Below are 24,549 nucleotides of genomic sequence, written 5' to 3' on the forward strand. Positions count from 1 at the left end.
TACTGTTTACGAACGAAGGCATCCTTTACATACGATTCAATAGATACGAGTTGATCGTTTGTCGATCGCCCCACCCTAAAGCCTGCCTGGCAGCTCTCGAGAAGACTGTTGTACTCGAGGAAGTACACGAGCCTGCGATTGATCATCTTTTCGAAGAGCTTGCACAGGCAGCTCGTCAGTGCTATTGAACGGTAACTTGAGGGGGACGACGGGTCGTTTCCCTTCTTCAAGAAAGCCACTACAATGGCCTCCCTCCAAGAGTGTGGAATGTGCCCCGAAAGCCATATTTTATTCTATAGATGTAGAAGTGCTTCAAGTGTGTCTGCGTGTAGGTGTTGTATCATTGTGTATGTAATGTTGTCTGGGCCTGGAGCTGAGGGTTTACACGTGCTCAGAGCAGCCCTCAGCTGGTGTAGTGAAAACAGGGAGGTGTAAGAACTCTGTGATTTGTTGTTGTCGTGTAGGGACTTCTTTTCACAAGAGGCTTTATGTTTCAGGAAAGTGTTCGTGTAGTGTGCTGAACTGGACACGTGTTGGAAGTGTTGTGCGAGTGTGTCAGCCTGGTCTTCCAGTGTGTCCCCTGTTGTACTGACAAGGGGCAGGCTGTGGGTTGTCTGTTGTCCTTTGAGTCTGCGTATACGTGTCCATACCTTGCGTGTGTCTGTGTACGAGGAGATAGATGTTATGAATGAGCGCCAACTATCTCTTTTTGCCTCACGGCGCACACGTTTTCCGAATGCCTTGGCCCGTTTGAACAAGGGGAGGTTTCCCGATGTGGGGTACCGACGGAGGATACCCCAGGCCTTGTTCTGGGCCTCTCGCGCCCGCCTACAGTCCTCATTCCACCACGGCCTCCGCTGGTTGCGCGGGGCACCAGAGGCGTGGGGAATGGACCTTCGGCGGCGTCGAGGATGTGCGCCGTGAGGAGTTGTGCGGCTTTAACTACGTGTAGGTGTCCTATGGATGTGTGGTGTAGTTTCGATGTCTGTGTAAATGTGTTCCAGTTAGCTCGTGCTTCATTGAACCTATCATGGGAAGGTGAACAGCTTGGGCCTTTACCTTTATATGTAAGTGAGGTGGGGAAGTGGTCACTGCCATATGGGTCAGTTCCCACACCCCACTCGAGAAGAGGAAAGAGAACTGCGGAGCCAATAGCCAAGTGAAGACATGAGTATGTGTTGTGTCCTGTGTTATGATATGTAGGCTGTTTATTGTTGAAAAGGCATGCTCCAGAGGATGTAAAAACTTCTCTATCAGGTGACCTGGGGCATCCGTGCGAGATGAGCCCCAAAGAGAATTGTGTGCATTGAAGTCGCCTGTTAAGATGTACGGTTCAGGAAGCTGGTCGACCAGCGCCTCAAAGTCAGAGCTCAGAAGTGCAAGATCAGGAGAGATGTAGATGAAGCATACGGTTATCAACCTATTAAAAATTATTTTGCGGATGGCTACAGCCTCAAGGACGGTGTTCAGGGTGACAGGGTGGCATGCTAAGGATTTGCGGGCGATAATGGCCACACCGCCAGAAGAGTGTGTGCAGCCGTCCCTTTCTTTCCTGTATACCAGGTAACTATTCAAGAAGTTTATGTGTTTGGAATTCAGATGTGTTTCCTGGACACACATAAACTGGGCTGGTTGGCATGCAGAATCTCATGCACGTCGTCAAGATTATTCAGAAGGCCTCTGCAGTTCTATTGAACTATGTTTTCTCTTCCTATTATGATGTGTTAGAGCTACTGGAGAGTGAATATTTATGTAGGGTCTTTCCGGGCTTGGACTCTTGGAAGGGGTTTTCTGGCCTTCTCTACCGACCTGGACGTCGCAGCCCCTTCCTTCCGCTGCAATGAAAGCCGGAACGGCTCGACGTCCCTGTCGTCATCTGATGGCAAGGGGGTGCCCAGCGGACTGGGCCCCCTTGACGGGGTACCCTTTCGGGCGTTCTTTGCCTGCGCTGCGAGTGCCGAAGGCGCGGGGAGCACGACAGATGGCACAGGCAGTCAGGTGGGGGAGGGGGTCGCTACGACTGCCTCCATCTCGTCCGTGCCCTTGCGTGTGCTTTGGGCTGGTGGAGAGGAAGCAGTGGATGCAGCGTCATCCCCAACAGACGTTGTTGCCACCACAGCCGCTGCTTGGTGCGCGAGTGGTGCAGAGGCTAGTTGGGCTGCCTGGGGCAACCCTGGGGGGGGGGAGGGCTGGAACAAGTCCGACTCGCGGTACTGGGTACCCGCCGAAACAAGACGCCGCTCCGCCCCCCGGCGAGCCGCGTCGGCATACCTCTCCAGGGGGAAAGAGGCGAACCTTTTCCGCGCCTCTGGGAAGGTGATGTCTTCTGTCACTTTTAGATTGAATATTTTCTTTTCCACTTGGAATTTCTCGCACTTCCTGGAGTAGGCCGCATGAGGGCCCCTGCAGTTTGCACATGTGAGGTTGTCAGAATTGCAATTGTCAGTGGGGTGGTCCTGCGCTGCACATTTTGCACAAGTTGTTTTGCCGCGGCAAGAGGTTGTGCTGTGCCCGAACCGCTTGCACTTAAAGCAGCGGCGCGGGTTCGGTATGTATGGGCGAATACAGCATCGGATGTCGCCTTAATATATATATTGCTGAAGTGTCGATCGGTCGAAGGTCAGGATAATATGTTTTGTGGGGATTATCTTATCGTCCCTGCGCATCGTGATGCGGCGCACAGCTGTGACGCCCTGGTCCTTTAACCATTCAAGAAGGTCGGAATCTGTTTCTGTAAGGAGATCCGACTCTGAAATCACACCCTGGGAGCTGTTCAGGCTACGGTGTGGCGTGATCTTGATGTCCAGATCATGGAGGCGAGTTTGGGAAGAAGTGTGCGGGATTGTTTTTTATTGTTGAGTTCGACAAGGATTTCTTCTGTCCTGAGCTTTTTGGCTTCATACTTTTGACCTAATGTGCCTTGCGGAAATTTCGAGACAAGGAATACCGACAGTGAAGCGACGGGTCTCGTTGGGTCAGCTGACTCGATCACAAGAAAACGAGAATAGTTATTCACGTTTGGTGAAAGGACAGTTGTTGACAGAGGTGGGAATGAAACTTCGGTGCGGCCCCTTTTCGGGGGCCGATCTCGTCTGGGGGGGGGTTTAGAAAATGCCATATATCATAGTATAGAAGCAGGGGACGGGGGTACTTTCTTTTTTGACTTTACCCTGATGGTCAAAGAGGTCCCAGAGCTCCCTGCCTGGTGAACAGACAGGGAGCCCATCCGCCGGAGCTTGACCTGGGCTCCGACGGCCACCGTGCGTGGTTTCTAACCCTCCACCAATAAACACATCGCCACGGTTGGATCAAGCTTATGTTTGGGGGCTCGGGGTCCGCGGTATCACCAGTACCGTCACCAAGATTGCTCAAGGTGCTCCATGCGGGGAGAAAATAAAGGTTGAATGGGCGGGTGACACATTTGAAGGCAGGGAGCGTGGCACGATCAATGAAAGAACATCAGCCGCACTGGCGTGGTTGAGCTTGAGTGTTCGGAGACCACCAGGAGAAACGGACGTCTGGGTCCTGCTTTGCCTGATCGATCCCCCACATGGCGTTTAAAGGTGTTGGTGAAAATTTGCAAGATAGCAATTATTATAAAAGTGGATGATTTTCAAAGTACGGGCATGTCTGCCGTGTCAAGATCATTTTACCTCTCTAGATTAAAACGGCACAAGAAAACCGACGGCGATGACACGAGGGCAAAAATTGCTTGTATCACTTCAGCGACGCAAAAGAAGCGTTCTGATTGGAACATTGAACCAGCTACAACCTTGCTGCTGTTTCATGATTGCAATGTTCGGTTTTTGAGAAAGTCGTGCAACGCAATGTTGGTTGATAGCTTAAATGCATTCTGAATTTCTAAAATATCTGATCTAAAATCTACAAAAATCAACAACAGTCTCGCATGCTTTGGCAGACTCCGGCATTTAGAACGGAGAAGGTATATTACATTAAAATTTAGGACGTTGGCACTGTTAGTAATGTAATAGTGTACAGTAGAAAGAGAGCATATACAAAGATACAGAATTTGGTGACCATAACAACCACGGCTTGTGTTTAAGGGCTAAGAATATATATAAAAAGTTATTCTATACTTATCTGCGCACTTTTAAATCAGCCCAACTCGGTATGCTTACAAAGGGTTTATTTATTATTACGCCAAAAATGTCTTACGCTAGTTTACGACCGAAATTTTGTGGGTATATCAGTCATATCGAGAAAGAATAGCAAACGGTGACTATAGAGCTCGCACGTAATGCCAATAAGAATTTCGTATAATATAATTGCCTTGAAATAACTTCACACCAAAACTGGCCGCTAAGTCAACTCAATCATTAAAAGAAGGTTTATTTGGTAGCCATATTTACTTACCTCGCATTTGTAAGCATTCGAATATTTTCGCCTTGTGTTATTACATGGCTCTCTAAGGAGTAATTGAAATAAAACAGCCGTCAGGCATATTTTTCATCAGAACTACCGTGATATAATTAGTTATCAGAACTTGCTGCTAACCACCAAAGGATGTCAGTGCGCTGATTTATTTATTTTCCATAATTTTTTGTTTGCAATTTAACTTCAACATCTACCGAGTTCCTGTGCTCAGTTCATACATTGCGCTCAAACTCCGAGTATGTTTTCACAGAAAGGCTGTAGCTTTTTTGGTACCCAATCTAGTGCAAAACAAAAATATATGAAAAACATTTTTAAAATATACACAAATGTCGTGTTCGCTTGTCTTTATTCAATCAATAATGCATGTCGCAAATTTCCCTAACTCAGTAAATTCTTGCTCTTTAAACTTCAATTGTATGAATTTTTGGGCAATCGAATTGTGCAGTTTGATCTCCGGCAGCTCTCTAGAAGTCCACATACAAAATCTCCCGTTAACTTGAACACAAGTATGCTCTGCCACGGGTAATTTGAACTACCTGCCACGGCGCATGCAGTTCGTCGCCTAGTAGTCGGCAACAGTAACGCACCCGCTACGTTCACATCAAAGCTATGTCACCTGCGTATCAGAAAGAATAGCGGATCGCGAAGATACTATTCGTTACCCATTATTACCTCACAGATGGCGGTCGTTATCGAACACGTATTCTGTGCAGTCTACACCTATGAGTACGCAAAAGCAGTGCTGTGCATTGCGCTGGCACAATAGGTGTTCATTTTGTCATGAAGCCAAAGGTGACGCAGTTGTCGTGCAGGAAAAACAAGCCTATTAGAGCGAACTTGTGCTCCCCTAACAACGCAAAGAATACAGAGTCGGCGATGCAGCAATGAACAATGTGATGGCGTAGATGGTGTCAGCGAATCGAATACGGTGGCATCTGTTCTGCGAGCGTTTATTTCTCGGCGTAAGTGTTTCTTCTACCGTAGAATTGCATCCAGGACACTGTAAATAAACGAATATTCTAGGCAGGTAACGTTAGTTCGAAACACTCTCCCTATCAAAGAATATAACAAGTACGGCACACAAAATAAAAATGGAACACGCCCTTCACTAGGTGTGTGGGTGTTGTGTTTGTGCCCAGCGGAAGCGCATTCCGGTTCGGCGCCTCCCGACAGCGCGCCAGTCCGCGCCTCTCGACCACGCGCCAATTAGTGTCCCCCGCAAGGGGCCCTTTCCCTCGCCGACGCCGCCCCCCACTCCGCGGTGCGATGGACAATGCGCGAGAGACGCTTTGGGGACCTTGCTGCAGAGGAGTCGCAAAAAGCCAGGTTCTTCTTGAGTGAATAAACCCTATTTTCAAGTGTGCCCGTGCGTCAGCTTGTCACTGACCGCGCGGACTTAAAACTGGCGACGAGTAAGTGTTTGTGCGACCCACATTGAAAGGCAGGGCTACGCAATGGCTACGCACGCATCAGGACGATTACCTGAGTTCAACGGCACCTCCTGGGGATCATGGTTTGGACGCCTTCAATTCTACTTTGAGGCCAACAACATCGTAGACCCCAGCAAGAAGAAGGCACACCTGCTCACGCTGTGTGGGGAGGAGACGTACGACACTGTCTGCTCCTTAGTTCAGCCAACCACACCAGCGGCAGTGGACTACGATAACATCGTTGCGGCACTGCAGAAGCACTACGACCCAAGGCCATCGGAAGTGTACAGCCGGGCCCGTTTCCAACGAAGGGACCAGATGCAGCAGAAGCGGTCAGCGCCTACGTTGCGGCGCTGAAAAAACTGGCCGCCGATTGCAACTTCGGAACGCTGCCAACCACAACGGTAGCTACCGCACACCCAGTCGCCACGCCACCTGCGAACCCTACCATGCTACCACTGGACATTATGCTCCGTGACCGATCTGTGTGCGGACTGCGGGACGACTTCCTACAACAGCGCCTGTTTGCTGAGACCGACTTGACGTTCGCAAAGGCTTACGACATCACCATTCGAGCGGAGAGTGCCGGCAGGCAGCAGCGTGACATCCGGAAGCCCACCGAGCCGGCATACCTCACAAATCACCAGCTCCAACCCCCCAGGCAAGTGGCAAAAAACCAACTAAGACGCAGCGCTGCTGGCAATGTGACGAGCAGCACAGCCGGCAGTCATGCAAGCTTCAAGGCGCAACGGCCATTTTTGCAAGAAACGAGGTCACATTGAGAAGGCATGCATAACAAAGAAGAAACAGTCGAGGGCACCCCCTGAACGGCACAAGCGCGTGAACGCCTCAGAGTCCTTAACGCAGGCGGAGACGCACGGTGTTCTACCAGCATCGCCGGCGCTGTACGACCTAAACACCGTTCTCAACCTACGCACGCAACCGAAGATCATGATCGAAGTCACCGTGCATCACCAGCCGATCCACTTCGAGGTGGATTCCGGAGCAGCATGTACGCTCATTAACGAACCGACGTACCACCAGACCTGGCGGCAGCCTGCACCCATCTTGCTCGACGACCACGCGCACCTGAGAACGTGGTCAGGGCAGGCCTTGCCACTACTGGGAAGTGCCAACGTTGACGTTTCCTTCAACGGCACAACCTTCCAGCTACCACTAATTATCGTGCGAGGGCCGGACCTAGCCTCTTGGGTCAAAATTGGCTCGACGCACTTGGGATGACGATCGGAGGTATCAACCAGGCTACCGAGGACAATATTCCCGAGCGACAGGATTTCGTGGAGCGACTTCAAAAGAAGTAGGAAACGGTCTTCGCTAAGGATATTCCCGGTCACAACGAACCTCTCCTCAACCTGGAGCTACATCACGACGCCAGACCCAAATTTCTCAAAGCCAGGCCAGTACCCTTTGCCATGCAGTCGGCGTACGACGAAGAGCTTCGCAAGCTCGAGCAGCAGGATGTCATTGAGCGGAAGCAGCACTCGGTCTGGGCCACACCACTCGTGGGAGTCAGAAAAAAAGACGGAACTCTACGTCTTTGTGGAGACTACAGGAGCACCGTCAACCTGGCAACGAAGGATTCTGCTTACCCACTCCCAACGTCACAGGAGGTTTTCAGCACACTCCGTGGAGGCCGAATCTTCAGCATGCTGGACCTGACCCAGGCGTACCAACAGCTGAAGGTGAGCGAATAAACATCTGAATTGCTCACTATAAACAATACAAGGGGCCTCTACAGGGTTTAACGACTTCCGTTTGGAGTGGCAGCAGCCCCAGCAATTTTCCAGAAGTACATGGAGTCCACGCTTGTTGGAATTCAAGGATTGTGCGTTTACCTGGATGATGTGATCATTAGCGGCTCATCAAGCGAAGAACACGCAGCACGCCTAGAGCTTGTACTTTACAGGCTAGCCAGCGCCAACTTGTGCTTAAGCATAGAGAAATGCTGTTTTGCAGTTCCCGAGGTAAAGTTCTTGGGGCACCTGATCAATGCTGAAGGCATTCATTCAACTGATGACAAGGTGCATGCTATCAGTGAGGCGCCAGCCCCAACCAACAAGCAGAAACTGCAGTCCTTTCTTGGGCTCATTACGTTCTACGATCGATTCTTAGAGCAGCGAGCGACTGTGGCTAACGACCTGTACCACCTGTTACAAAATGATGTCCAATGGAGCTGGTCGCAACGCCACCAGAAGGCATTCAATGCGCTGAAGGACCTGCTCCGGCGGCGTGTAGTCCTCAGGCACTACAATGAAACGAAGCCCCTGCTTCTCGCCTGCGACGCATCGCCCTACGGTGTGGGCGCAGTGCTTTCACAAGCCGACGATCAAGGCAGGGAAGCACCGATTGCTTTCGCTTCTCGCACCCTTTCATCGGCAGAGCGTAACTACTCGCAACTAGATCGAGAAGGGCTCGCAATCGTGTATGAAGTCATACACTTTCACCAGTACATTGCTGGCAGACACGTGGTCAACATTACAGATCACCGACCTCTTTTGGGTATTTTGGGCCCCCAGAAACAAATACCCCATACGCTGTCCCCCCGTATGACACGGTGGTGCATAAAAATGTCAGCGTACGACTACGAGCTCGTGCACCGCCCAGGAAAAAGACACCAGAACGCAGATGCATTGAGTCGTATGCCGCTCGGCGAAACAATTGAGGATCCCCCACAAGTGGGCTGCGTGCTGATGTTTGAAGCTCTGCCTAACCCACCGCTAACGGCCGACACCGTCGCCGTAGCGACGCAAGAGGACCAGACGTTGTCGCAACTGAGCGAGGCACTCTACCAAGGCCGCGTGCAGAAACTGACCAGAGAAAACTTCAACGCCTTTAAGAAAAGAGCTACGGAGTTGAGTCTCCATCGCGGCTGCGTGACACTCGGGTCACGAGTCGTTATCCCGCACGCACTACGCGAGCAAGCCATGGCGCTCATTCATGCTGGGCATCGAGGAGTAGTAGCCATGAAAAGGTGCGCTCGCAGCTACATGTCGTTGCCAGGAATTGACTACGACATCGAAACAGCTGCAAAAACGTGTCAAGCTTGCCAGGGAAACCAACAAGCCCCACCGAGAGCCTACATTCCTGATTGGGAGAAGCCAACAACTCCATGGCACACCCTCCACGTTGACTTTGCAGGCCCAATCGAAGGAACGACATTTCTAGTTGTGGTGGATGCCTACACAAAATGGCTAGAAGTTGTACAAATGAGTAGGCCAACATCTGCGGCAGTCATCGACGCCCTGCGCGCGTTGTTTTCAACGTTCGGACTACCTCAAAAGATAGTATCGGACAACGGCACGACATTTGTGTCGGCAGAGATAAGGCGGTTCTACAAAGACAACCGCATCACAGCTGTGACATCCGCCCCGTACGACCCAGCAACGAACGGCCAAGCCGAACGCTACGTGGCCGAACTCAAAATGGCACTTTCAAAGGACGAAGCAGGGTCATTACAGCGACGCTTGGCCCGCTTCCTTTTCAAACAGCACACAACAGTGCAAAATACCACAGGCCAGACCCCTGCGAGGCTAATGTTTTCGCGGGAAATGAGGAGGCCTCTCACGGCCGTTCGACCTGAGCCATCTTCAAAGGCGGCACATGACGCCAGCGACCCACCGCGCAGCCGGTGGATACAAAAGGGAGAACGGGGGCTCGCCCGCCAGTTTCACCACAAGCCGGAATGAGTCCCAGCGACCGTGAAAAAACGGATTGGCCTGCGGTCGTGGCTCGTCGAGATTTCCGGGACGACAACTCGGCGGCACCTCAATCAGCTCCGCCACCTTAAGCCGCCGCCAAATAAACGAGCCCCTTCTGAAGGACGTTGTGAGTCACCACCCGTCAACAGGGCCTGGCATCTCACTATGGAGAGCGCCGCGGCGACGCCGACAACCACATGCGCAGACGGCCAGCTCCCGTCTTCATTGCAACCCCAGGCCGTCGACCTACGCAAATCCTCACGGCAGCGACACCCCCCTGACCGCTACCTTGCGCTCTTCTAAGGGGGGAAGAAATGTTGTGTTCGTGCCCAGCGGAAGCGCATTCCGTTTCGGCGCCTCCCGACAGCGCGCCAGTCCAAGACTCTCGACCGCGCGCCAATTAGTGTCCCCCGCAAGGGGCCCTTTCCCTCGCCGACGCCGCCCCCGACTCCGCGGTGCGATGTACAATGCGCGGGAGAGGCTTTGGAGACCTTGCTGCAGAGCAGTCACAAAAAGCCGCGTTCTTCTTGAGTGAATAAACCCTATTTTTAAGTGTGCCCGTGCGTCAGCTTGTCACTGACCGCGCGGACATAACAATGGGTATGACATAAACCACCGCCTGGTGCTGCTGGTCAACAAAAGAAACATAGACAAACACAATGCATAGTTCCTGTCATTAACCCCCTCTAAGGATGCATCGACCCAATGCTAAATAAAAGACAGTCCGAAGAAACAACAAAAAAGTCCCTCATCTTCATAGTAAGGTGCCCGTGTTGTCGGGCCCACAAAAAGGGAGGAAACACAAGAATGCGGCTGTCCAGTGTTTCCTCCCTTTTTGTGGCCATCTCAAATTGCTCGATTTTTACGTTGAAGATGCACCAACTTGGCCACCAACAAATTCTTTTACAGTTGGCCAACACGTTGTAGAAGCCGGTCGGCAAAAACAAAACATAAAGAAACAAACCCAAAATAAGGTTCGTGGCATTAGCCCCCTCTAAGAGGGCATCGACCTGGTGCCAAAATAAAGACAGTCCAGACAAACAACAACAACAAAAAAGTTCGTCATCGTGAGTAGGAAGGTATCAGGCGAAGAACGTCGACGACTTCGGCCTGCGTGCGTCGTCCTGGTTCCTGGTGTTTCGGAATTACCATCGGAGATCACCTCGCAGTTAAGTTGTCCAACACGTTGTAGAATTTGATAGGGTCCGAGATACCTTCGCAGAAGCTTCTCACGGAGTCCACGTCGTTGCATGGGAGTCCAAACCCACACTTGCTGCATTGTACGGTAGTAGGCGTCTCGGCGTGGAGGTTGTAGCGTCCGGCATCCATCCGCTACTGGTGTGTTGTGCGAACTCGGGCGCCCTGCGTGCCTTTTCCGCATGTTTAGGGTATTCTTGGACGTCGGCGTTGAGGTCTTCTACGTGCGAAAGGATGGCGTGAAGCATCGTAGTCGGCCGTCTTTTGTAGACAAGCTCGAATGGTGTTATCTGCGTAGTTTCCTGGATATACGTGTTGTACGCAAACATAATATACGAAAGTAATTCATCCCAAGTCCAATGTTCAACGTCTACGTACATAGCATAGCCCCGATCGACGTGTTTAGGCATTCCGCTAGCCCGTTCGTTTAGGCGTAGTACGCCGCCGTTCTTCGTTTATCCGTGTTGATGTAGCGTAATAGTCCTTGCATATGCTCTGCAGTGAAGGCCGTTCTGCGATCCGTGATTAGGACTCCAGGGGCTCCATGTCGCAGCACAACTTGGTTTATGAACAACTTCGCGACTTCTTGTGCAGTCCCTCTGGAAAGAGCGGCGGTCTCTGCGTAGCGCGTCATGTATTCGGTCGCTACTTTATTACACTTCTTCTCGGATCGTGACGTAGGGAGTGGGCCCAGATGGTCCATTCAGATCTTTTGCGAGGGCCTCGATTGAACGGCAATCGGCTGCACAAGTCTGGCGGGTCTTGTCGGCGTCGTTTTTCGTCGCTGGTAGTCACGACAGCTCCGGATTTCGAGGGCTAAGTCGTATTTAACGAGAGGCGGTAGTACTTCGATTTGATTTTTACTATAGTGCGAGCTCTGCCGAAATATCCCTGGGGCGGGTCATCGTGGCACGCTTCCAAAATTTTGTCAGGAAGGTTTACGGGGATGCCAAGAAGATAGTTTGTTCTCGTTCAGGGGTTGAAATTTTTCTGCACGAGAACGGAGTGTTTTACAGGTTTATAGGCGGTAAGCTTTTTTTGAACGCCCTAGGCACGGCGACATCGCCTTCTTAGACGTAGTCCATGATCACGCGTAAGTCGGCGTCAGCATTCTGCAGGGTGGCTGGGTCGTTGTCCGTCCCGACTCAGAAGAACTCGCGTTCTTCATCTGAGTCCAGTGGCGGTGGGTCGACGGGGGCGCGAGACAGGCAGTCGGTGCTGGAGTGCTTCCTGCCGGATCTATAGACGATCATAAAGTGTAACTTTTGCAGGCGCGAGATCCATCGTAAAGACCGCCAGATGGGTCATTCAAATGGGCGAGCCAACACAGCACACGGTTCTCTTTCTCAGAGACAGAGTAATTTTTCTTCTCCTTCGACAGATCACGTTTGGCAAGTGTGATTAATCCATCGCAACCACTTTGCTTTTGAACCCGGATGGCCTTCAAGCCTATATCACTGGCGTCCGCGTGTATTTGCGTTTGGGTGTTTTCGACGAAATGAGCGAGCACGGGCGGATTTTTTCAGGCGTTGTTGCAGCTCGCAGAATTCTGTTTCTTGGGCGTTTTTCCAGCTGAAAGGGCTGATATCTTCCGCCAAGCGCGTGAGTTGATATGCAATGCATGGTAAGTTTGCGACGAAGCACCGGTAGTATGTGCACAGTCCGAGAAATCTTCGCACGCCATTTTTATCTTTCGGTCTTGGGAAGCTCTCTATGGCGGAAGTTTTTGCCAGATCCCGCAGGACTCCCGTGGCGTAGGCGACATGGCCCAAAAATGTGAGTTCTTCGTATGCTAAGCGGCACTTTTAAGGCTTCAGCATTAACCCTGACGAGCAAATAGGCTCGAGGTCGTCCAAAGTTGGTGCAAATACCAAAACGTCCTCAAGGTATACGAGACAAGAAGATAGGTGTGCACTTCAGGCCAGCTAGCACGGTGTACATCAATCTTCAAAATGTTTCTGGTGACGGTCTAACATTCTGCTGTGAGGATGTGTGGACTGTTCTATTTTGTCGTAATTTTCTTCAGCTCAGACGTGAATGATTCCTTTACTACTGACTATTCGGCTGCGGGTTCTCTGCGGGTGACTACATCAATACAGTCGATGGACAGCTGGATGTCGGACGCCGCTTTCCTCGAGTTCAGGGTAGTTCGGGGAGTTGTGTTCAAGATCGGGCACTATACGTCGTTGTGGTGGTCGCTTTCCCCCCGCAGTCTTGGTCATGTCGGGTACGCGTCGCACAGTGTGTGTGGCTGACATCGTGTTCGGGAATCGCGTGAGGGTGAAATCGGGTTTTCCTGCTCAGGGAATGTCATGAATCACGGTGGTTGGTGCGTCCTTGCGTCGTGGGAGTGTTTTCGTTTTTCCGCCCTGTAGTAACTTCCCCTCCAGAATTTGCTACTTTTAGTTTCACCCGCGTAGGCTGGGTGACCTTCCACGAGTGAAGTCAGCATTGGCACGGTGGGTCGGCGACTGGTATGGATAGGGCGACGGGGACCGCTTGCAACGGCTAGGCCACCGGCTGGTTTGAGATAGATACTCCTTCATTTAGCGCAGTCGTTCAACAGGGAGAGGGCGAGGTGCGTCGAAGAAGAAACCAAGCAGTCCGAGTACATTAGTATGGTCAGCGACGATAGATATTGTCGGCCTCTCCACGCAGGTAAGAAAGTTGACTATTATCGGAAGTTCTCCACACTTCGGTCTTCCTCAGCGCCTGGTATTGCACTACAGGGGGTCGGGCAGGCAAAAGTGTACGGTTATACGGCGGAGCCTCTTGACGACAGGTTGGAGCACGGCGGGGTCGACGAACAGCTGCGAAGAAGGTCATAGGTTGTGGCATGCGGGGTGGTTCGGATGGCGTAGAAGTCCCCAATGCCTGATGAACCTCTTCTCGTCATTCGCAGCAGCGATTTGAGGTGGCGGCGTCGTTAAAAAAATATTTCGAAGCTCCTACCAGACCATTGCGGGGATTGCCTCCCGTATTTTGTCGGAGCTATTAGCCCAGAAGCGATCGTCTCCGAAGCTAGCGCATTCGTACAAATTTCCAGAGTCCTCTCCAATGCGGCAGACGCAGACGTGAAGTCGGCCACCGTTCTATGGGGGTTTCGGAGAAGGCAAGCAACGAGTTCCTGCGTCAATACTCGCATCAGATTCCTGAGCTTCTTTTCTTCCGTCATTTCGGGGTACGCGCGGCGAAATAGTTGCCTCACCTCCTCAACAAAAATTTCACCTCCTCAACAAAAATTCACCTCCTCAACAAAAGGGCGGCTCGTGGTTTCCGCCCGACAGAGGCCAGTGTTTTAAAGAACTTGCTTTTAAAGAGAGTCCAGTTTGGTATGAAGCTGTCATGGTTCTCGAACCACATTCGGGCTGTACCTTCTTTAAAAATGCGGATGCGCCCCACCTTCTTCGATCAGTCGTCAGAGGCTTCTGCGGTTGATCCACGGGACGATGACGGTTCACGCCGATGTTGCAGGACTATTTAAGGAGTAGCTTGTTGCACCATGCCGTCAGTCGCAGCAGTATTTCTCTTGGTTCGTTCTGGTAGGAGGTAAAACTCCGCCGGTAAACGTTTCATTCGGCAGATGGCCCGGCTTGGGCTGGCTTGTCTCGCTTCCAGAAGACGAAAGGGGAATAAAGGGCGCGTACCCAGCACCTCACCAGATGTCATGAAGAGAAAGATGACGGAGTTGCATTGAATGAAAAAAAATTCACCCGCATTTCCCCGAAGGGGAGCATGGGTAAGTGCGAATGCATGGGTGATGCTATGAGGGGGAGTTATGTTGAACTGTGTTGGCATTCGCCCGTTAGTTGCATTTAACACCCCCGCGTGATCAAGTGGGCATTCACACACCCCGTTAGTCGTTCTCTGGAAATCTTGGTGAATTAAAATGTATGTTCGAGGAGATCACACACACACGCAAGTAAAGTGAAACGACAGTATTCTTTATTCAGCACTTGTTGGTGTTGTCGTTGTAGTTGACGGTCATTATGACCGCCTTGTGGTCACTGAAATGTACGGTCAAGAGTTGTTGCAAGACCGCGCGTATCAGACAGTTCCTCGCAAAGGCTCGGTCAATGTAGCTGCCGTTGATGGTGGTGGGAGCCTCTAGCGGTAGGCACGTCATGGAGGGGTTGGCGAGCAGGTATTCCATCAACCACTCGCCGCCCTTTCGCACGTCCACGTTAAAGTCCCCAACAACCACGACCGGGTCCGAGCTTTACGCGCCTGGCCACACTCTCCATCGCCGCGTCCACGTATTTGACGACGTCGTCGCGCGAGATGTTTGGCGCGAGGTAGAGGGTGACGACCACGATTCCGTCGCCCGAGTACGCGTCGGTGTAGACGGCACTGTACGGCGACTCGTCGCTGACCGGCGAGGTGGACACGGCGTGCGACACGAGGTTCGCGTAGACGTGACCGACGAGGTAGACGCCGCAGTACTCGCCCCGACTTCCGCTCCTGGCGAAGCAGCAGTCGTCGATGGCGTCGGTGGCCTGGGGGCAGGCTCGGGGCGGGGCGGCGGGCGTGGTGGCGCGCTGGGGGACTAGGCCAATCTCCCTAAGTGGGTATGTGCTAAAGAAATTAAGAACTCTCCTTGGCCAATCGCCCTAAGTGGGTATGTGGTGCGGATGGACGGACGGCGGTGGACGCGTGATTCAGGGTCGCTTAAGAAGTGCATTCGCACTTAAAACAAGTTAATTAGACCGAACTTGTGCTCCCCTATCAAGTCAAAGAATACACAGGCGCCGAAGCAGGAGTCAACGAAGGGGACGTCCGCACGCGAGTGTCTGGCGAATCGAATACTGCTGCGACTGCTCTGCGGGCATTTATCTCTCGGCAAGAGTGTTTCCCGAAACATCGAATTCCATCCATAACACTGTAGATCAAAGAATATTATTCTAGGCTGGGGACGTTCGTTCGCTACTCTCTCCCCATTAAAGGAGACAACCCGTACGGAATAAAAAATAAAGAATGCAACACGCCCTTTACTTGGTCGACGGATAACACAGCCCGGCGCGGCGGGTCGGCCAAAACCCAACATAGGCAAACCCAATGGATAGTCGCGCGGCATTATGTAACGCGAGAAGCGTAGATCCTGCCGTTACTGTTGACGACGCCCGCAAGGAAGATTAGGAAACAGTTGGGCCGTACTGTCACGCGTCGTTCCCGAATTGAATATTGCCATACGTTTTTTTCAGTTTTGAAGAAACGTAGTAGGAAGTGTTCCGCTAAATTCTTTCGGAAAGCAAAAAGTGAGGAGCCAAGGCCTTGAAGGAAAAAAGGCAAACTGCAATATCAGACTTTTTCAAGCATCAATTTGTTAGCGTACCAAACCGCTTTTCAACCGCAGCTCCTGTCGTTTAGCTTCAGTCTCAGTAGTTCAAACATTCAATAATTCGTAATGAGATGTCTATTCCCTTTTCTTCCTATATACTGACATTTTACAAAACAGTTATCAAGCACTAAAGCTTTGGTTGTCTTCCATCGTGAAAGAACGGCGCAATACGGAATAAAATACTGACGGTTATTTCAACAGAGCAGAAAGTTTAAGCTTTTCAAATGGTGCAAATGTGTCATCGTGGTACGAGCGCCAAACCTGTTGCCGTCCCATTGCTCGTATATGAGCGCATACGGTCGGTTGATGAACAATGTAAGCAAAGAATTGTTGGCATTAAACCTAAATGACGCTATCAATACCTAAAAAACGTGACGCTCCTCTCGCAAGTATTTGTATAGGCTGACACTTCGTTACACAGCAGAAACCAACACCTTTGGTGGCTCAAAACTCACCCATAATTGTGCGCACCTTCAAATATAAATAAAATAGTGTGCGATTGAGCGAATATAGGTTTTCTGTAGGCAAATTGCAAGTTGTTGACGTGGGTATCAAAAACCTATGACGATCTTAAGGGCGCGGCAAAGAGTTTTTGTGGTCTACATATCACTGCTTATAGTATAACGGTTGTCATTATATTTAAATTATATTTTATAACATCATGGCGTGCTTTTGTAACAAATTGCTTTCTCACCTCTTTCAGTTTTTGAACACATTGTTTATTTGGACTGTTAAGGGCAGTACCAGAAATCCGGACATGCAAATTGGCTCTGCATGCATGGTGGATATTATAGACTGTGTCAGCAATACAACTGTTGAATTTAGAAGCAACTACACTTTCAGAGGCATTCGGTAAGCTTAAACAAACATACATGAGCGTTCTGCAGTAATGACCTGATCCTTACTTTTTTTTACGCTTCTAGGTATTCGGATAAATATACCGGACACTTTATTGACCGTAACCGAAAACCGAGATCGATGCTTATAAAGTTGTCAGGTAATGTGACAGGTTCATATTATAAATGTTGCATGTCCGATTGGTTTTTGTTTATTTTCGGATGGTAAGCCACATCAGCTGTACGCGGAAGCCAAAAAGGAATACGCTTAGTTGAAACCCTTTAGCACTGTGCGAAATTAGTGGGTCATTACTCTTCCCGATCGCATTTCACAGACGCTATCACTAAAACAGTGATCTTGTTAACAACAACCAAGACGTTTGTGACTTTGATCCACCAATTGTATAGTTCTTATGTTTCTTATTTGTTTCAAAGATAACATAAAAGTTTTACATCAAATTTGAGCAATCCAAGCAGCTGGAAATCTACCAGAAATAGCAGTTCGTGTTTTCTTGTAACTTTGGGAGAATGGCCACGTTGTTATTACTAGTCTAGAGCACTGGTAGTATCCATTTTACCCTTTGGAAAACTTTTACAACGCCAAAATTGCGCTTTTAATTTGGCCTAAATTCATCTAGTTTCATCTAAACACTTTGGCAGTAGGTAGGTCAGGAATCGTGACTGATCAGTGAAAATGATATCAGTCACTGAAATGTTAAGGCATAAAGCATTATACGCATTGTACTTCTCACTAAAATATTAGCAGCTATATATACGATACACAAGAAATAACGTGTTTAAGCTGACAAAATTTCAATTCTGGCATATGTTTTTCTCCCATCTTGCGGGTACACTCTTTTGCAAGCGTATTATAACTTACAGCTGGGTTTATTGTATAATGACTAGTCGTCAAGTTTTGCTTTGCTTAGGGGCAACATTTTGAAAAGGCCATGTAGGCGAAGGATTAAAACTCCTTTCAAACATTGTTTTAAGTGTTTATGGAAGCGAGAAAATGTAATATCTGAAAAACGCTGCGGCTGAGGGCCCTGCAGCCACGGCCAAATGTATTCCATAAAGGCATGCCAGAACGGAATCATCCTGCTTTACTAGTTTTGGCAGTGGGTGTAAAAACCTTATATAAACGTAGTAAGTGGAGGGGAGGAGGGCTGCATGTTTATATTCGTTCGACACAAACAGTGAAGCGCGAAAGAAATTTGGGGAAGACATTTACGTTTAAAATATAAGATTCTAAATTGTACAGCGAAACTGCGTTTTCGTAAAAATGTTTCGCAACTAGATAATTTCTGTTGAATTCACCCTGTGTAAGAATCGCGTTTATAGTCAGCGGCAGAACCTTTAATCCTTGCCCCGTGCGCAAGACCTAATTAAGGAATCCCCTGCTCATGCGTGGCGGAGTTTGCAATGAAGTCTGGCCTTTGTAAATGTTTCCGAGCCTGCTCCGACTCCTCTTCCTTTTTTTGTCGGATTGAACCTGCGAACTATTTAACACCCATGTTCGCACGGGATCCTAACGGCCGCAACTATCGTTTTTGCTGTTCGTGCTGACCTATTTACCTGCGAACCCTTAACAACCGTTCTAGACACGCTGAGCATTACGATAGCTGCGGCAACAGTGCCCTCGCAAAAGCACTTCATTAGCCTTGTACCGTAATCGTATTACTTCAAAGTTGATTACGCTGCAGGGCTCATTCTGACATTAAAAAAAGAGAAAGTACGATTAAACACAAGAAAAAGGCAATGAACAGATTCTGCGGTGGGTCCGTTTGTTTTCTCTTTAGTTCATTTCGTTCTTTATAGATTTTCTAAACGTAGCAACTAGTCCAATCGGCTGTTTTAGAAAAATACGATGTTGATGGCGATCTTGGTGGCCCAGCCTCAGATTTTCTGTCTTCTGCTACAGCGTCACCTCATTTGAGCTGCCTGTTGGCGCTCGCTCCTTGCGGTCACTTTCATTCGTTTTGCTAGGTCGTGAGGAACACGTTTTAGGGAACGCCTTATAGCTACGCCTGACGGTCAGACGAGCAGCAAGGTAGCTACGGGCACCGAGTGTCAACCCAAAAGCAATAGTAAGCCTCGAGCATATAAACCTTAATTTACGGCATGGTTCTGTAACCTACTGGTACGTTTCTTCTATTTTTGACCCACATTAACACTGCAAGCGATTCTAGCTGCGTACTTGTGTGCCTTGCGTTGCAGCACTTTCGTCATTTCAAGTAAGCCATAAAGACGTTTATACTGTGGAAGTCTAATAAACACGGATGATAGCATCTCTGGTACCAGTGCGAGTATGTAGCTCGGAAATATACTTGGTACGATGAAACTTGCCGCTTGAAAGTTAAACAGGTCATTCTGCACAACAGTGTTCCTGCCAGAATTACAACACACCGTTTTATATCAGACACACATCAACATTATGTTACGAAGATGATGCCGAACATACCAAACACCGTGCAGTTTGATTAACATTCTTCGAATATTTACCATAAACCGCTCTTAGAAACCTTAAATTGCGCCTACCCCATCAGCGTAGGAACATTTCAAGTCTTACAATATTTCACAGGTTTCACTCTTCATTATCACAAAGCCCTCACGTCGCGCGAAAGTCGCATGCAACAAGTCGCAGTAAAAACTAAACTACAATTTTTATGCCCTCGCGAGCGTACCATCACAGTTGTCCAATCATTTTTTTCTGCGAACTGCTAGTCCATTGAACAATTTTCACCACAACTTGGTTCTGACCGACACATTCAACTGTTTAAATGTTAGCTCACGGCGCTGGTAATGAAATGTCTCGCTTCTGTATGTTTTCTTTGTATTTTCTTCTTTTCCTGTTTTTTTATGTTTATTGTTGTGTCTGTCTTTACCATTACGAGTACCGATTGAGTATTAGTGGGTTGCATACTAAAATATTTCTGTGTTTTGGGTGCGGCGCATCTCTTGCTCTGTGGCATGTCCCTCCTGCATCGTCGGCGGCGGCGGCGGCGTCCGTCCACAGCCCTCTTCCCTTCGCTTCTCCCACAGCGTGTGCAACACTCTCACTCCGGCGCATTAGCATAACGACAGCTGGGGCGCTTGGTTGGCGAGGGCATCGCTGCGCTAACGCTGCGTTAACAGCTTCTCCGGTGCGCATGTGCGCGCATGCGCGACTCTCCTCCGCGCTCTCCTCTCCTTCAAGCGCTATGAATATAAAGCGGGTATCTAGCTGGGTGGTGGCCGCTAAAACACGTGTACTCTCTCATTTCGCGTATGCATGAGCATGAAAATGTATAAATTGCCTCCATCGTCCCGTGTATGAGAATATCCGTATGTGATGGAAGGCATCCTACGCGTACACAATACGTTTCACGCGATATAGAAAATCAACCCAATGGAAACGCAATTGAACCCCCAGATGCGCCGCATCACACCAGGGTTCCCTTGCGGGGAGATAGAGGCAATTTTTTCTTGTGTTGGTAGTTCAACTCGGTTCCTCTTTGTCGTTGTATTAATATCAATTATACATGTTGTTAAACAATTTTACGGCGGTGATGTGTTTGGTACACTTTTTCAACACTTGTTAGGTTTTAATCTAAGGCACGTCCTCTTAATCACAATAGGGCTTGTGTGGAGGTCCCAAACGTTCAGCCATTCTCCAATCATCTAACCTTACGCAGAAACAGGAAAACGTTTTTAGGCAAGTTACTTGATTGACATGAGGTCGCAATATTAGCATTGGGTAGCGTATCTAAGCGAATCTAAGCACATCGAAGGGCCCCTGCGTAAAAGCATTTCAGGTGTGGGAAAATGTTGAGGCACGTACTGCAGGTGAAATAGAACAGAAAACTGGCTTGTAATGCCGCAGCAGAAACGAAAAAGGGCTATACACTAAGTTTACGGACCGAACACAACACCGCAAATGGAGACGAGAAGGCTAGGCGGATTGGACCAGAGCTGTTGGTTTTGAATACAGCGCGGAGCCGTGCACGTCGGCCTCTGCGGTCGCTCTTCTTGCGTTGACAGCGCATAAGTAGTAAACATCTTATAATGTATTATCTTTCTCCGGATTCCTCCAAAGTAGTCATGGTGGGTTTTTGCCTTAAATGGTTTTCATAATCAGCTAAAATGCCATTGTATTCGCTTGCAACGGAAACGGAAACCCTGACAGCTGAAGTGAATGTTTAAGTAGAACTGGGCATTTGAAAATGGGTCAATAAATGAGCATTTTGGAGGTCATTCAGCAAGTATTTAATTTTATGTAGTGTGTACAAAATGTTTATCTGCTTAATCTTAATGCGTGCTTTGTATTTGGTATTGAGCTCCTGTGAGCTGTTACACCGTGTACCAGGTCAGCTGCCAGTGCATACCACGACCACAAGTGCATACCACGTGCCAGTGCCAGTGCAGTGCATACCAAGTGCCAAGTGCCAGTGCATACCACGACCACAACTGTTTAAATAATGTAATATAAACAGTCATTTACATTGTCTGGAAAATCGTGTTCGTTTAGCATTAGGTGAAATAACGCACGATAACTTACTTAGGTATTGTACTGGCTAAATTCGGAGAAGAAAAATTGAAACAAAAAAATTCCCTTCGTTTGTTTCTCTTTCAATGATCAGCAAAAGAACAAAATTCATATCTTTGCTGCCCACGCTACACTTATGTTTCAAAGAATGTAGTCACTTGGCTTCTATCGACCCTGTTTGTTAGGTTCTATTTTAAAATCCAAATCACACTAAAGAAACCTGCGTTCTTCCTGCATGCAGTGCTTATACTTTGCTTTTATTTTTTCACAATGTATATTGAAGAAATAAAGGGCGTAATCTTAAAAAAGGCACACGGCCATACGCTATGAAAATTGTTTTAAAATATTGCAATGCCCATTTCGAAATACTACCTAAAAAATCCCGGGCTCTCTCCACAAATATGAAACCTGGGGCTGGGCAAAGCCTGCAGTATATAAGTTATTCTAAGGTTGTAAGTCCTTCTCTTTCCACATGGCGTACGCTGGCTTAACGGAAGAGAAGAGCCAATGGAAAGAGCAATCATGCACTTCCTTAGGGCGATGGCACCACCTTTTGCGGTGAACCAGATGTAAGCTATAAAATTAGAGACAGGCTGTCTGTAAGAGATCTTCGTGTCACACGCCGCAGGTTGCTAAGACGCATGCTTCACAGGAGAAAATCTGGCTTTTCAAACCAATGTCGAGGCGAAATTAAACAAACTTCTGTATAATGCAAATATTTCAAGATTATTCCAGTAATTTAAATATGTTACATTAGGTTAGTTTAACGTTAGTTTATGTTATTTTAGGTTTAGGTTAGGTTAGGTTTGTTTAGTTCAGGTTAGTTTGCGTGAAAATATGTTAGCTTTAGGTTAATTTAGTTTAGGTTTTTAGGTCTGGTTTTATCCATCATACCATTGGCTTTTGACAATTGTTTGGCCACTTGCTTTACACTGACAACAATAGACGAAGACGACGTGACACGACGACGACAGGATATGGCGACAGCACGAACCACTAAGGCGCATCATCACTAAAAGATGCGGTTCCAGTCCAGCCCACCTCATATTATCGTAGCATTCTGGAGAAATGCTTCGAATGTTCGATATGCGCCGGCTGAACTTAAAATATTTTGGGCAGAACCGAAGCTTTTTCCTCATTGGCGAGCTTCCACCAGTGAGAACAATGCAACAGGAAACACGGGTTCACGCGAGATGTGAGACTTGCGCACTACTTTCTTGGTAGCATTGTCCATTTCGAGCTTTTATTCGCGAGAAAAGCAAGCGGTTTTAAAGAGTTACTGGTGGAACACAAACAGATCATGAGCTGAAGCCTCCACATAAGCACATTTTTAAGGGAAAAAAGCAATGTCCGCCAGGCATGTTGCGGATTATAAATCCCGGCTCTGCGTTCATTGTAGTGACAAAGCAAATGACTTATTCGTGCCAAACGTAATATGACATAATAATTGTTAGACATGCGCTACACACGGACGTACTTAAACATCGTGAGGAAGCTAAACTTACGTTTTAAGAGGTTTGTGCTAAGGTGTAGAAGATTAGGTAGCGCTGAATCAGGGATCCGCAGGATAGATCGGCCAACGGTGGCGATCTCCCTGCAAGAAAAAAACACAATGGTAGCACCTCTTTTGGCCTTGTATAAGTGTACCCAATGTTTATCTGTGAAACGGTTGCCATATTTTGGCAAGGTTATTTGCACGTTATTTCTGTAATTGGAGGGGTTGTTGGAGTGTAGTAACCATGCTGATGAATACTTTGTTTGGAGTATAGTGTTTCCGCGGCGTTTAAAACGCCTGTCTTTTACGGAAGAGTTCTCGTGACGTCTGTAAGGCCGAAGGTTCAGGGCAGCTACAATGCGATCGCTTTCAATACAGCAATATTCTCGGTGCAGTTGTTTTCCTGTTTGGTACCTGGAATTCCACATGGCATGAAGCGCCGGGGTTTGCAGCGTCAGCTTCGCCGTTCATCGTGGGACCGAGTGCCAAGCAGTTTTACTTGTACTTCTAAATTGTCTTGGACGCCATTTTTACCTCAGAACACGACAAACATCACGAGTAAAAGAAATAAGCATTGGCCGTTTACACGATTAATGAAATAGTGCTCGCTACGCAAGTGTCAGACCCTGCGGACAACCTGGAAATTGTTCACTGCATATTTGAGATCCTAGGCGTCGCACCACGTACAGTATATATCGAACGGACTGTTTCAGGCGGATTTAAAGGGACGAGAGCTACCGTTAACTTGTGGTCAAATGAAATAGAAGAGAGGACGCTAGGGTCATCGTTATTTTTAAGACTATAGTATTTCGTGGGCTACAAGGTGACGACGAAAGTTTGGTCTCCCTGTTCCTCCGTCTGTCTGTCTGTCAATCGATTCATCGGCAAGGTCAATGTTAATGGAGAAGTTGAACATTACGTCTATAAAGGCACAGCTCAAATACCTGAACACAGCCGATATACCTGAATACCTAGTTTACTGGTAATGTTCATACGTATCAGCATTGTTTGACAAAAACAAAACATTACGCATATCCCAATTTAAACATCAATATATATGTGCTATTTGCAGTTTTCTTTGATGAAAATATACAAGAATGCTTGATTTTTTCCATAGAATATGAAACACTGCAATCACTGTACCAAACCTCTCGTGGAATTGCCCGTGGAAGTAAAAATGCTACACCCCCGTTCTGCGGTGGTACTGTTGGCGCCATTTGACAGTGGCCATGGATACGCGCAATCGTGTTTTCCGCGTTGACTGCCAAGCGGCGCTGGAAGACAACAGGCAGTCTTCGCCTTACCGATTGGCGGTTAGTATTGTACTCGTGTTGTAAAAAAAAAGGTACTCAGCCCTGCATTACGTTCTAGATTGTGGGCTAGTGGCACGTGGAGAAGGGCCTAGGCGTGGTGAGGTGGAAGGCTGCAAAATTGTATGGAATAAAGCAGCAGGGGCGGCAGACGGACTACCGTTTTTATACGACATTATCAACGAAGTGAGCAGCTGTGCGGCAATATATTAGGGCATTGTTGATAATCAATCCGAGACGGGACCGGGCCATAACAGCCACATCCGGGGCGTCCTTTCGCGTTTTCTTTTATTTGAACTTACCG

At 48.5% G+C, this 24,549-nt stretch overlaps 2 protein-coding genes across 2 annotated transcripts in view; both read left to right on the forward strand.

Moving 5' to 3' along the window:
• Positions 1-24,549, forward strand: part of LOC144141422 (uncharacterized) — a 98,718-nt gene that overhangs the window by 15,238 nt on the left and 58,931 nt on the right. The window contains exons 2-3 of the mRNA XM_077672986.1: positions 16,783-16,931; positions 17,003-17,076. Of these exons, the coding sequence (XP_077529112.1) occupies positions 16,837-16,931; positions 17,003-17,076 (169 nt within the window). The 5' untranslated portion in view covers positions 16,783-16,836. The remainder of the gene's footprint in view (positions 1-16,782; positions 16,932-17,002; positions 17,077-24,549) is intronic.
• On the forward strand, positions 6,275-7,067 carry LOC144142931 (uncharacterized). Its single transcript, XM_077674761.1, has 2 exons — positions 6,275-6,486; positions 6,569-7,067. The coding sequence occupies exons 1-2, from the start codon at positions 6,275-6,277 to the stop codon at positions 7,065-7,067; spliced, it is 711 nt and encodes a 236-aa protein (XP_077530887.1).

This window comes from Haemaphysalis longicornis, unplaced genomic scaffold, assembly GCF_048455015.1.
Source record: "Haemaphysalis longicornis isolate Haplotype H1 unplaced genomic scaffold, Haemaphysalis longicornis Haplotype H1 scaffold_6, whole genome shotgun sequence".
NCBI lineage: Eukaryota > Metazoa > Arthropoda > Arachnida > Ixodida > Ixodidae > Haemaphysalis > Haemaphysalis longicornis.